Consider the following 13,051-nt stretch of genomic DNA (forward strand, 5'->3'; position numbering starts at 1 on the left):
CAAGTTTGAATTACATACGAGCTATTTTCTAAAACCAACAAATTTGATAACTGGAAAGTGCTACTTAAAAAAATTACATTTGGAAAAAACTGCATATGCAAGCATCCCATAAACTTGGTTTTAAAGGAATTAGTAGCAAGGTTGGGGTCTAATTTAATAGCACAAAATTGTCAACAACAACAGATAAATCTCATCACTTATAAAGTTACAAAAACACAGATTTTTTTTTGTGTAAAGCTACTTCATTAAAATCCAGAAAATGTTTTACGAAAAAATATTGGATAAAATTATTTAGGATATCATAAAAGATGAAAATATATTTTTAAGAATGCCAACCGATTAACAGAATAAAAGGATACAAATCATATGATACAAATGATATGTTGCACCAAATATAGAGATGTGAACAGTAATATGTGGAGATTGTCTTATTCAGCTAATTATATCATATATTACTTTTAGTGTGGCGAAGACCGATCCGGCTATTACAAGTTTGTATGATGTCATGTTTATTCCAAAGTAGAACAGTTTCAAGTTCGATTGATTCTGCTTCTATGTTTTTTTTAACCTTTTTACTGTGGAAGTAAGTTTTAGAGGTTATATAGTTTGCTTATCACATCTTATAGACTTCAATCGTTAATTGTTGAAATGATACTTACAATTTAGCAAAAAAAAAAAGAGACCGATCATCATGAAATTAAAAGCAGCGACGATCATGTTTTTTTTTAACACTGACGACGATCATGTTTAATTTATACAATTTTGGCAGTTTAGAAGTTTGGTTATCTATGCATATTAATTATTTAAATTTTGAATGTTAAGCCAAGAAATGTTTGCTTTCCTCATGGGCGGCCCTCAGTCCTTGGCTCACATTAACATGCCTATGAGCTAAGGCCTATGGGATAATCAGAAGGATGAAACCACAGAGAGCAAGGGGAGTGTGAGAAGAAAACAAACGAAAAGACAAAAAGGCTTTCGTAGTGAGTGCTAACATCTTTTTGGCATTTTCTAGCAAATAGTACCAAAAGGTTCAAACAAAACATTGAATAAACTGAACACAGATACCCCCAAGTGTGCATTGGTTAAAGATATGACCGAAGCGAATCTAAATGTCCCAAAACATGATTCGTATTAGTCAGCGAGCCCGTGATCTAACAACACCCCGTGTGTATATGTATACATCACCATACGTGTGTCTGTATCTATGCAGGTATGTACGTACGTATTGTTAACGTTTAATGGATTCACTTTCAATCCCTTTCACTTTTTTATTCACTTCACTGATTAGAGAAAACAAAGAACAATGATTGGTTTCGAGATAAAATTTTACAGTTCCATCACATGGGGCTGGCCAATTTTCGAGAGACGATAAAAAAGTTAAAACAACAGAGATCTTATCAATGAACACTGTAATATATTTTGTTGTCTCATCTTTTTGTCCCTGTCTGATTAAACTCTGTTGTAATAATTAGGGTGTTTATTTCAAGCATCGGGACAAGCAATATCTCAGATTATTCACACCCATGCACATTACAATTACATTACAATTGGAATAATAATTAACACTAATGAGTAATGACCAATGCTATACCACTAATTATTCACACCCCATACACATTCACGTGCTGTAAATCATGGGAATTATGTCAAGAGGAGGGACCATTTTGTGTGTAGTTGAACCAAGAGTAATATATTTCAGATTTCAAGAGTAAGGACTCAGCTACCAAGTTCACACGTGAACCCATTTAAAGTGTACATCTACATCATTTTCTCACTACATGCCAAGCTTGAACATGTTTACACACGTCCACATCAATCATCATCACAATATGCAGATAGCTTTGAATAAACAAACATGACAGAAAAGACTTAACAGAAAGAGAGAAGCAAACAAATTCACTAAGCATCTAAAATCACCAAAAGAGATTAGTACAAATGGTGTGAGGTTCAGGTCTCTAATCTACTTTTACCAACTTGTTTTCTAACCGCATTATTACTTAAGATTACACTCCTTTTTTAAAAGGATTTTGATGTTCGGTTAGTCTGTTAAATTCACCACATTCTACTTCCACACCATGTAACTGGAGCTTGCTTCCTTTGCACTTCATGGACTGACTTGTACCCACTCGTAGCGTCCAGCGAGGGGCACATCATTCACGATGTCGAAGTTGTACCTGACGATTTTTGAAACACATTAGTGTTCATCCTATTGTAATGCACCAAAAAAAAAAATCCTTACTTGTCCATGAACAGCCTCTGCTGTTGCTGCTCTGCATAGGCAAAGAACTCCTCTAGTTCACTAGTTGATGGGACAGAGCTATCTCCGTCCCTTATGCAATCTCTGGTTGCTGTACGCATCGACTTTGTGCTAGACCCTGGTGTAACAATGATCTCCAGATCCTCAGCAAAGTTACAAGGCGTGCTCTCCCTTGTGCTGAAGAAAAATCAATAAACAATTATCAACACAAAGACACTCAATCAAAAACTGAACCAAAACTGAACATCCAGAGAAAAAGAGAAACTTGATTTAAGTAAAAAACAAAAGCTAGACTTTATGAGAGTATATGGTCCCATCTGATACGCTATGCAATAAATAACAAAGAGAAGGAAAACACACATTGTCCTCTACCGAGAGAAGTTGCCCAAAAAAACAGAGAATCCTACAAAAGTATTCCCCAAGTTTGCAAAAACCCCACTAGGTCCCATGAACATGACGCCACACTACAGTACTTGCACTACACTTATGAAGAAAGTCTCCATTTTTTCATATGATCTTACATATTAAAAGCTACTGACAATTACACGACAACCCCCTTTAGTAAAAAAAAACGAAAAAACCATATGTTAAAATAATTATAGTGAATGTCCAAAAGGACCAAATCCCAGAGCTCTATTCCTAAACCCTAATACATATCACTTCCAGAATCATTAGCAGGAGAGGACTCAAACTAATATGCACAAAAAGGATCATAAGCTGAACCGAAGTAGTTAATATAAAATGATACATATATATACACAAAGAAAAGAGCTTTTGTTAACATTGATAACCTCTGCAACGTGGTACACATGAGACAGACAAACAATAACTCTGAAATATCTAATCTAACGCCAAAAGAGATCAGAGTGAGCAGTAATAACAACAGCAGTACATCAGAAGAAAGAAAAAAAAAACATTTATTTCTAGTTGTACTGTAAGCTATTTTCATCCCAATAATAATAATTAAAAAAAAAATTGATTTGAGCAAACAACGAAAGTTTCAGAGAAGCCTAACGCTCTTCACAGTTTGGGCAAAAGAAGCTACGACACAAAACACGAACTCGTGTCTTAATCTAAGCTCAAAACTAACATTTTTAATAAGACAAACAAAAGAACGAAAGTGGGTTTCATCGAATTGGTAAGCTAGGGCACAAAAGGACGAACCTTTGTCTCGATTCAGAATCAGGACTGTTCTCTCCGCAAAAAGCATCAGACTTTCCGAACCAATCATCTCCGTCTACATGAACCGAGCCCGAACCGGAGCTAACCCGACCCTTCGAGCCAGACTCCTTAATTCTCGGCGGCTGTTTCGGCTCGGTTAAAGCCATTGGTTTCTCGAGGCGGCGGCTGCGGAGCTGAAGGTAGCGAGAAGAGTCTCCGGCTAAAGCGGAATCAGAGGCGGAGGAATTGAGCCGCTTCAAAGCTAGGGTTTTAGCGGCCCTGGTGCGAACTCCCAGAGAAGTCGGCTCGGTGGGTTCCGTGTCGTTGTTGGTAATCTTCGATTTCTTCATGTATTTGCCCATTTTGGGAGCTTGATTTCGGGCGAGAGGGGGAAGCTTAGCTCGAGAGCGGGAAAGAGAGAATGAGAGGGAAAAAGCTTCGAGGAGGGAAGCGAGGCGAGAAAAAGAAAATGGGAAATGGTTTTCGAGTTTTGTGGGGTTAAGTGTAGAGAAAATGAGAAAAAAAGGTGAACCCTTTTTATTTTGTATTAATTAAATTGAGACCCCACAAATTCATCATTATTATTATTCGAGACCTTGTATTACTATTCTCATTTGTACTACTTTTTCGCCTGTAATTTGTTAGATAGCATTTTAAGTTTTTTGTTATTGTTGTTCAAAAACATATATATATATATATTTTTTAAATATCAATTTTTGACACAAACTTATCTATGCTATCATATTGTATAATAGCACTACAATAACATATAATAAAATTGATAAAAATGGTTTACTAAATTTGTTTGTGTTCTCACAGTTTTGCATATGTTTTGACATATACTTTCTGTTAGCTGTTCACCATGTTTTTCAGGTGAAAATCATTGAACATTTCACAAAACTGAAAATATACACTAATATTTTGAAACTTTAATATGTTTAAAAAAGAAGAAAATATACATGACAAAAAAAGAAGAAGTAATAAATAAGGGCTTATTTGTCAAATAACAAAAAAAAAAGGTAATTAGATTTTTAGCAAGAGGTTAGAGAGAGATAGAAATAAAAATAAGTAAATAGATGATGTTTTTAGTTAGATAGTAGGTTTATGTTTTTTTTTATGGTTATAGGAGCAAATTTCCCTCAAGATAAAATATTAGGTTGGGATCGTATAAAATATTAATCTAAATTTAGCAAGAGTGAAGATACTATTGACTACACAATGAATGAAGTACTAGGCGGTTGCCCGAGAATTCGCGGATATAAATATTGTATAAAAATATACATATTATGTATAGAGTTTGGTAAAGTTTTCATAAATTTAATGTAAAAATAATTGATAAATGTTTAGTAATAACAAATGTTTATGAAATTATATATGTAAATATCATATTTACTTCTCTTACATATATTATACATCTTCTTCAAACTATTCTAAATTTTTTATTATTTCATTTTTTATTAATTTTTTGCTAATGTTTTCCTAAATTTTTACATATTTTATGCCAAATATTTATTTTTCTCTCTAAATAGTAATACATATTATATAATCAATAAACCAAAAATCCATCTTATAATTCTTTTCAATCATAGCATTACCTTATTCACTTTTTTTAATTTATTTAAATGCAAGATAATTTTTAATCAAAGTTCTCACATGTTCCGTTCAATATAATTCAGTCAATCTTCAAAACCTAATTATTTATAAAGCATATATGGGCATTATAAGAGATGAATAATTACAAAAGATATGATTATATTTTAATATGAATATGAAATCATTGTATCAATTTCTATAAATTGTGTTCTACTAATTAACCGTCCAATCTAAACTAAAATAAATAAAATTAAAAATTATCGACCAAGAAAATTATAACAATTTTCTTAAGACTACACAAATGATCGACATGTAAGTCCAAGTCACTTAAGTGACTTTTCGTTTAATATATAGGCAGACTTATATTTTTCATAAATATTTTATAAATTCTTATAAATAATTTAAAATTATGATAAAATAATTTTGTAAGCCATGATAAATAATTTTATAAATGTTTTAATATTTTTATAAATGACTTATAAGACATATATGGACATTGTGACTTTGTAAGACATTGATTAATACTTATTATAATACTATGCGAATATAGTGTTTTGTATTAAAAAATATGAAATCATTATATTGATTTCGATAAATTTTGTTCTATTAATTATTTTATGTTGTATATAGATACAAAAGAAATTAATCAAACATTATTACACTTTCTATAATTTTAATAATTAGTAATTACCATAAATTATTATTTGTAATATCATTTAGATTATTTGCCAAGTGATAGTATTAATTAGTTGTAGACTTAACTTTTATTTTAAATCAAATTAAAATAATTGAAAACTGAAAATCTCTCAACCAATCAAGTTATAACAATTTTTCTTAAATTTTCTATCTATGATTGACACCTAAACAAAAATCATTTAATTGACTTCTCATTTAATATACAGGACCAAAGACCAATAAGCATTATGAACCTTAGTACATCATAGGTCACTATATTAGACTAACCCCCTCTCGAGGCATTTAACTTAACACCATAATTACTTAACTTTCATTTACAATCACATGCAATGTCAAACACGAAGTTGTAATGTATTCCCAAAGTTTAGCTGGCTAACTCTAGGTCCTCTAATCTAGACGATGATTTTCCCTTTCTTTCTTTTATAGTATGGTATCAGGTAAATAAATCACATCTAAATTTAGGAGTTAAGACATCAAATTTGTAATTAACTTTAAGGGATTACTGATGACAATTTGTGATTAACTTTTAAGGGATTACTGATGACAATGGTCAGAGTTTTCATGAACGAACATATTTTTCTGAATTGCACAAGAATACACTATTTTTTAGAGACAGAAGCACCAGGGACAATGGTAATGTTGTTGAAATAATTGAGTCAATGCCAAACTGGAAGTTCATAGAATATTTCATCTGCTTATCTCTTCCTAAACATGAATCATCAAAAGGGCACCAAAAAATGAGGTCGACGGTAAGAAAAAATAAATACAATTCTCAGTTATAAGATTTCACTTCCACCGGAGAGATTGTCTAATGCCGGTGAAGATGAGTCCAACTGATCTACCGATCAAGGTGACAAGAAAGAAGGATATGACTCTACTCACTTTATCCAGCACCACTCTGATGATTGGCATTCCAATGTCTGATAACTCCAGAAACAGACTGAAGTAGTACCTCCTGTACACAGACATCAAACACTTTCTCATGTAAAATCTCTATGTACTGCCAGTCATGTGATCGAGGTAAAAGAAAGAGAGAGAGGCTTTACCATCCCGATAGAGCCTTAAGCTCCTTTGTTCGTTTAACTGCTAAAGTTATCATCAAGTCTTCCAAAATGGCAACTCCGTGAGTGCGAAACAAGCTGAGGTCGTAGCAAGAAGCTTTCCTGGAAGATCCAAATCTGTGAAAATATAAGAAGTCTGCAAACAGTTCCTCCTTGCCTGATTTTCTTATTTTAGCTAAGATAGCGTCCTTGTCATTTAGCATTTTGATCAGCAAAGGAGTAATCGCCTGCACACATCATGGGATAGAGTATGAAGTTCATTTCAATTCTGGTTTTCAAATAATGAAAGGAACAAAATAATATATATATAGTTTGATATCCACTTACCTCAGTGTTTCCCACACACAGTTCCCTTTTTAGCCAAGCCGTGCATGCTCCTTGATATGCTTCGCGGACAATATCAGTAAAACTAACCATCCACTCATCCGAACTGGTTGTGTTAGCGATCTTATTTGTCTGCAGAGCAAATACAATAGGTGATGACAAGGTATGTAGAATCAAACTAGCGTCTCCGACGTTACCAAGGTGAGAAATTAACAGATGTTGCTACTAGCGAAGGAGTAAACAATTAAATGAATCAGTAAGTTCCTGCCAAAGGCAGTTTGATTCAAATCATCTCACCTAAAATATTTTTTGTTATAGCAGGTTTGTGCGTTTCAATATTTTGACATTAACTGGTATCTTCTATGCTAGAACACGGACAAGGATGCAATTACTTGACTCAAAGTGGACATGCTGCTTTGTTGATACACAATATTCTATGCCCCTTAACTATAAATCACTGGAACCTCTTAAAAATCAAATATGCTCAAACTGAATTACTGAAGAAATCAGGTACACGCAGACCTCTTCTTCAAGTTTCTGAAAACATGACCAGAGCAAGTACAGCCGTGGCCCTTCGGATATCGCATACAAGCTCAGCGGGGGCTTCCCTTGGGGTGGTTTGGCTTTTAGGACTCTGCTTCCAAGTGTACTCTCACGTTTGATGGCGTCTAAAGAATCTAAAAGCTTTCCTTTCACCACATCCCATACAGACTTCAAATCACTCTCAGAATCTATGTCCCTAAAGCGAAGAGTATATAACAAAGGGGCTGTGTGAATACACAACAATTTGCTGTATTGATGATAGTATACAGCTACACTGACACGGTAAAGTGAAATGGATTAAAGACATCCCTCTCATTTAAAACATACCTACCAGAAGATTCTGAAGTTTCAACATCTGGATTCTTTGTGGAAGAGTAAGCAGAGTTTTGAAGAGGAATCACTCCAGCCATATATGTAAGGAAAACACTGGCCATAAGGAGAAGTTGATCACCGGCAGGGACCCAACCGGAACCAGCGACAGCATCAAACTCCGCCAAAGATGCCAAGCAAGTACACTTGCAAGAAGACTCTCCACGAGACAGATAAGCTCCAAGATTCAAGGAGGTAGAAACAGAACGTTTGCGAGCTTCCCCTGATGGTCTACAAGTGATGCTGCAACTCCCAAAATGCTTCCTACAAAAAGGCATTGACTTTTTTAAAACTTTCATATGGCTGCTAATAACAACAACAGAGTAGCTTTGTAGATAGCTGATAGAAATGAGAACGAGAATCAAACCTTTGAGCAATCTTCACATGAGGAGTTTTGGATATACAGCTTCTTTTACTAAAGTGAACCTCAGGCATACGCAGATGAATGCATAATGATGGAGATACAGCATGTCCAACCATTGGTAAAACCTTAGAACTCACGACAAATACATGCTTAATCTCGCAAGGAGATCATCCCACACTCCAATCTCTACATCACAAGGAGAAAAAACTAAGTACATCATAATTTCAGAAACAAGAATTGCAACAAGGCTTTTAGGCTAAGAAAAGACAAAGTTTTGTATCTAAGACATTCAGTTTGAGGAGGTTTTGAATATCCAGTGTCAGTGTCAGTGTCAGATAACATATAGAATACAATCCGAAGAAACACAAATTACATTTCATTAAGGAGGCTAATCTACAATGAGATTGAAGAGTCAAATAGTCAGCTTCGGGGAGAGACAGTAAAACTCAAATTAGCTACAGTGTGAACTAGCGAACAGACCTGAAACTCGCAAGAACCAAGAGCAGAGGAGAAGGATATAGCGCACGGACGAATTGAGAAAGAAGCAGAGAAGATTGGGCGTTGCGCGTACCTCAGAAGAGTTTTGGTCTCATCGTACTTCAAGGCTGTTTCTGATGGAAGTAAACAACAGGGGTGGTGGCGCAGTTGGCTAGCGCGTAGGTCTCATAGCTGTCTGAGTAATCCTGAGGTCGAGAGTTTGAGCCTCTCTCACCCCATTATTTTTTAATTCTCAACTGAAACGCTGAGCTGTACTTATATTTCGTCCCACATCGGTTACTAAGTCGTTTTTCTTTGGGTATATATCTGTCGATTATAGGATAATTAAACGTGTTCGTAGAAAGGAGAGATGGTTGGCATCTCCTCTGACAGAGACGGGATTGACCTTCGGGTCCTGAACACATCCGGTTAAGGCTCTCCACCCTCGGGTGGATCTAACCCAATTTTTTTTGGGCTTTCATTTTTTTCCATTGGGCCTTTTCTTGTCCTCTTGTTTTTTTCTACAAGGAGCTTGACAAAGTGATTGGCATCGGCAAGTTTCATACAATGTGGGATTCATTGGGTAAACATGGTTAACGTTTTAGATTAAAATGTGAAAGCGTGAACAACTTGTTTAGTATAAAATGAAACTCTGTATTAGGAGAATAACAAAATCAAAACTCCGACACTTGAGGTTTGAGTTTAAAAAGGAGGTTACAATGGATAGACATTACGAGTCATATGTCGTTTGTCTTTGCAACCTCTGTCTCTTTCGGACAAATATTGTAAAGCTGCTAGTTTATGTTGATTCTCCCAAGGCTTGAGATGCATAATTGTCAATCACATTCAACAAAGCTTAGAAGCTCCTTTCAACGAACCAGAGATGGATGCGGAAAGTGGGAACTAGACAGTGACATTGATCTCAATGTTGTCTATGAGCCTAACCGTCCCAAACCAGGCAGCAACACAAACCACTACTCCACTCTTTATATCTTCTACTCCTTGAAGAGTTTCTTGATCAACAATCTGCATGTTGTACACAAAATCATTCCTTAAACACTGAATAGTATCTGTAGAGAGTTTTTTTTTTTATTCACACGAGATTGTTCCACTTCCAATAAATTTCGCTGGTCCAGCTAAATGTATGTTCCTTCATGATATGATGCTTACCTCGACATAGTCGATTCTTCCTGCAGCTCCAACAAGCTCTGAAATGATCATATTCTTAAGCTCTTTACAACTGGTTTGCCCTTGTTCTGCAGAAGCTTTAGCCATGGCCAGTGACCTACTTATAGACAACGCCTGCCATACCATAACAACAAGCAATGTAAAGCATACAAACTAGTGTGATGCTTGAAAGAAAAAAACATGGGATGTGTTAACTATATACCCTTTGCCTATCTTCAGCTGAAAGATGAACATTCCTAGAACTCATAGCAAGCCCATCCTTCTCTCTAGCTATATCCGATCCAACTATCTCAATCCCAAAATCAAGATCTCGAACCTGTATAAGAAGAGAGACATTAAATCTGAAACAAGTCAAATCTCACAAGTATTCTTGTAAGACTCTCACCATTCTCTTGATAAGCCGCCACTGCTGATAATCCTTTTTGCCAAACATAGCAACGTCAGGCTCAACGATATTGAAAAGCTTAGTAACAATAGTGGCTACACCTCTGAAGAAGACAGGCCTGCTCTTCCCACACAAACCTTTCTCCAACCTCTCTACTCTAACCCACGTCTCGTGCCCTAACCCACCTTCCTCCACACAGCTCACCACCTTCCCTCCTCCACCTCTTCCGCCGCCGCTGATTGTCTTCTTATTCCTCCCGCCGTCGTAGTCGTAGAGGTTTTTCGGGTTGAACACGGCGATTACAGAACCGGAGGAGGAAACGGCGGCGAGTTTTGCGAGGTCGCCGGAGAAATCGGAAGGGTAAGTGGAGAGATCCTCGGTGGGGGAGAACTGGCCTGGGTTGACGTAGATTGAGACGACGGTGACGTCGGAGAGTGTAAGGGATTGACGGACGAGGGACAAATGGCCGTCGTGGAGGAAGCCCATTGTGGGGACCAAACCGATGGTCTTCCCTTGAGATCTCATGCCTCTTGACCATCTTCTCATCGCTTCTTTGTCTCTGATGACCTCTGGTTCTCTGGTTTCCATTCTTTGCTGAAGTGACGGATTTGGGGGAGATTTCGGACAGAACACGATGTCTGTTTAAGGTGTTGTGTCGCTGTTCCCAAGCAGATAAAAAAATGGATTTTTTTTTTCTTTTCGATATGGCTTTTCGGTATAGGCTCTCTGAACCAAGAAGAACACAAAACCAAGTATTCCGGTTTGACGAAAAACGTATCCTGGTTTGATAGCTTTCAACTTTCAACCGGTTCGATAGATTTCAACATTGAACCAAGCTTAAGTTGACTATAACTGGTTCTTTGGATTCGTACTCGAACTAATTTAAATTAACGAACCTGTGCTATGTTTTGAATTTGGTTTAATCCTGTAAAATTAGTTAGCACATGGAATTAACTCATTAAATTGCGGTATTATGCCTAATCATTGAAGTTTAAATCCACAGTAATAGGTTCTATGAACCAAGAAGTTTAAAGCTATCAAGCCAGCTTTTGCATCTAAGACCTAAGCAGTAGGGGTTTTAGTGAGGTTCATGGGCTCGAGTTCTAAGGGGCCGATGAATAAAAGATAATAAAAAATGGGTTCGTTTTGATGAACCGGGCCTTACGAGTGATATCGTATGAAGCGGGTTCAAGCCACGCGTCGTGTGTTGATTTGTTGAACGAAAGCGCGTAGAGGAGGAGGAAAGTTGGGCTTCCCCGTGTATCGACTCATTTGCTCTTTTCAACCAAAAAGCTAGGGTTTCATTGTGAGAGGCGATTTCTCGTGCGACGCCGTCTCCCGGAGGTTTTCTCGTTCTAATCGACGACGGAGTGTCTTCTCCACTTGCTCAGGTGAGTATCGAGTAGATTGAGGGTTGAATTGGGTCGATTTTGTGGTCGAAACTCGAAACCATTTTCTCGGATTTCAAATCAATTTGGGGCTTTCGAGTTTGGGATGTAAATCGATATCTGGGTTTCGAATAATTGCTGTAAATCGTCATGGTCGTTTCATTTAGGGTTCGTTTCTCTGAGATTTCAAATCGATAGAGGGATTTCGAGTTAGGGTTCTAAATTGATTCGGGGGTTTCGTTTAATAATTGTAAATCCTCAAGAGGGTTCGATATAGGGGTCGTTTATTATATTGTTTGGATTTTAATGTTCTAAAATAAATTCGATTTGTTTTACAGATGGATCCCTCAGAAGAAAGAAAGCATTCAAAGAGGCAAAAGGACTACATCAACATGCTTTCATACACTTGCGATTCAGAATACGGGATTCCGAGAAGGTGTTCCTGTGGTGGGAGAATCATCGACGAGGTTCGAGTGAAGCAGGAGTACGACACTCTTCCTGGGAAGCGTTTCTTCACCTGCGCCAACTACGAGGTAAGACTCTGAAGAACATTTTCATTCATTATGTTTATAAACATACGTATTCTGAAATTTTTTTGGTTCTAAACAAGGCTGATGGGTTTCACTATCGTCAGCCTTGGGTGATTGGTGTCCAGGAGCAGATCGAAAGCTTGACTAAGCGTCTGGAAGAGGCTGAGGAGGTGATGAAGTTCGTACCGAGTCTGAAAAACAAGATTGAGACACTAGAGGTTAGTAAACAAATTTTTTTTTGTGTCACATTTTTCTCTACATATTTTTTTTAATTACTTATTATGTGAATAAGACATTTTCATTGTTGTTTCCATGTGCAGGCACAGGCTAAAGGGCTCACTCGGCAGGTTGATCGCCTCACTGCGGAGGTTTATAACCTCACGGTGCAAGTAGCTGACCTGGAGAAGCTTTGCTTCGAATAACCACCAAAGGTTAGACTCTATCTTAACTGAACTAGAACTACGCGTTTTGGTTGCTTCGTAGCTAGACGTTAACTAGAACTGAAGTAGGTTGAGTAGAGCTTTAAATGATCTGAACTAGCTAGAGTATAACTCGTACTTGAATTTGCTTTATCATTCATTGTTGTGTTTGTTGGTTAAAGTTTAAAAATTGTTCGAGTTAAATAAACATGATTTGATGTGTAATGAATGCTAACTGTGAATAAGTTGTTGTGTATTTAAATTTAGTTGTTGTGTAATTAACTGTGGTTGTTGTT

General features: G+C 36.6%; 3 protein-coding genes across 8 annotated transcripts; all 3 read right to left on the minus strand.

The window, feature by feature from the left end:
* Positions 1-1,879: 1,879 nt before the first annotated feature.
* On the minus strand, positions 1,880-3,881 carry LOC106304461 (cyclin-dependent kinase inhibitor 3). The gene is made up of 3 exons (XM_013740868.1): positions 3,422-3,881; positions 2,240-2,434; positions 1,880-2,174 (listed from the first exon to the last, which is right to left on the minus strand). The coding sequence occupies exons 1-3, from the start codon at positions 3,778-3,780 to the stop codon at positions 2,105-2,107; spliced, it is 624 nt and encodes a 207-aa protein (XP_013596322.1). The 5' UTR covers positions 3,781-3,881; the 3' UTR covers positions 1,880-2,104.
* A 2,429-nt stretch (positions 3,882-6,310) lies between these two features.
* LOC106302232 lies at positions 6,311-9,099 on the minus strand. Of its 6 annotated transcripts, none has more exons than XM_013738767.1 (7): positions 8,849-9,099; positions 8,372-8,554; positions 7,967-8,247; positions 7,615-7,823; positions 7,096-7,224; positions 6,754-6,995; positions 6,311-6,662 (listed from the first exon to the last, which is right to left on the minus strand). In XM_013738767.1, the coding sequence occupies exons 2-7, from the start codon at positions 8,482-8,484 to the stop codon at positions 6,494-6,496; spliced, it is 1,143 nt and encodes a 380-aa protein (XP_013594221.1). In that variant the 5' UTR covers positions 8,485-8,554; positions 8,849-9,099; the 3' UTR covers positions 6,311-6,493. The 6 variants fall into 6 exon arrangements, with proteins under 6 accessions (XP_013594221.1, XP_013594219.1, XP_013594220.1 ...); XM_013738765.1 differs by having other exon boundaries at positions 6,313-6,662; positions 7,967-8,268; XM_013738766.1 differs by having other exon boundaries at positions 6,314-6,662; positions 7,615-7,831; positions 7,963-8,247.
* A 360-nt stretch (positions 9,100-9,459) lies between these two features.
* LOC106301997 (pantoate--beta-alanine ligase) lies at positions 9,460-11,007 on the minus strand (the record flags this gene model as incomplete). The annotated part of the gene is given in 4 exon segments (XM_013738501.1): positions 9,460-9,871; positions 10,016-10,147; positions 10,236-10,349; positions 10,419-11,007. Coding segments are annotated over 4 exon segments (957 nt in total). The 3' UTR covers positions 9,460-9,748.
* Positions 11,008-13,051: the final 2,044 nt, after the last annotated feature.

Source organism: Brassica oleracea, chromosome C7 (genome assembly GCF_000695525.1).
Source record: "Brassica oleracea var. oleracea cultivar TO1000 chromosome C7, BOL, whole genome shotgun sequence".
Lineage (NCBI taxonomy): Eukaryota > Viridiplantae > Streptophyta > Magnoliopsida > Brassicales > Brassicaceae > Brassica > Brassica oleracea.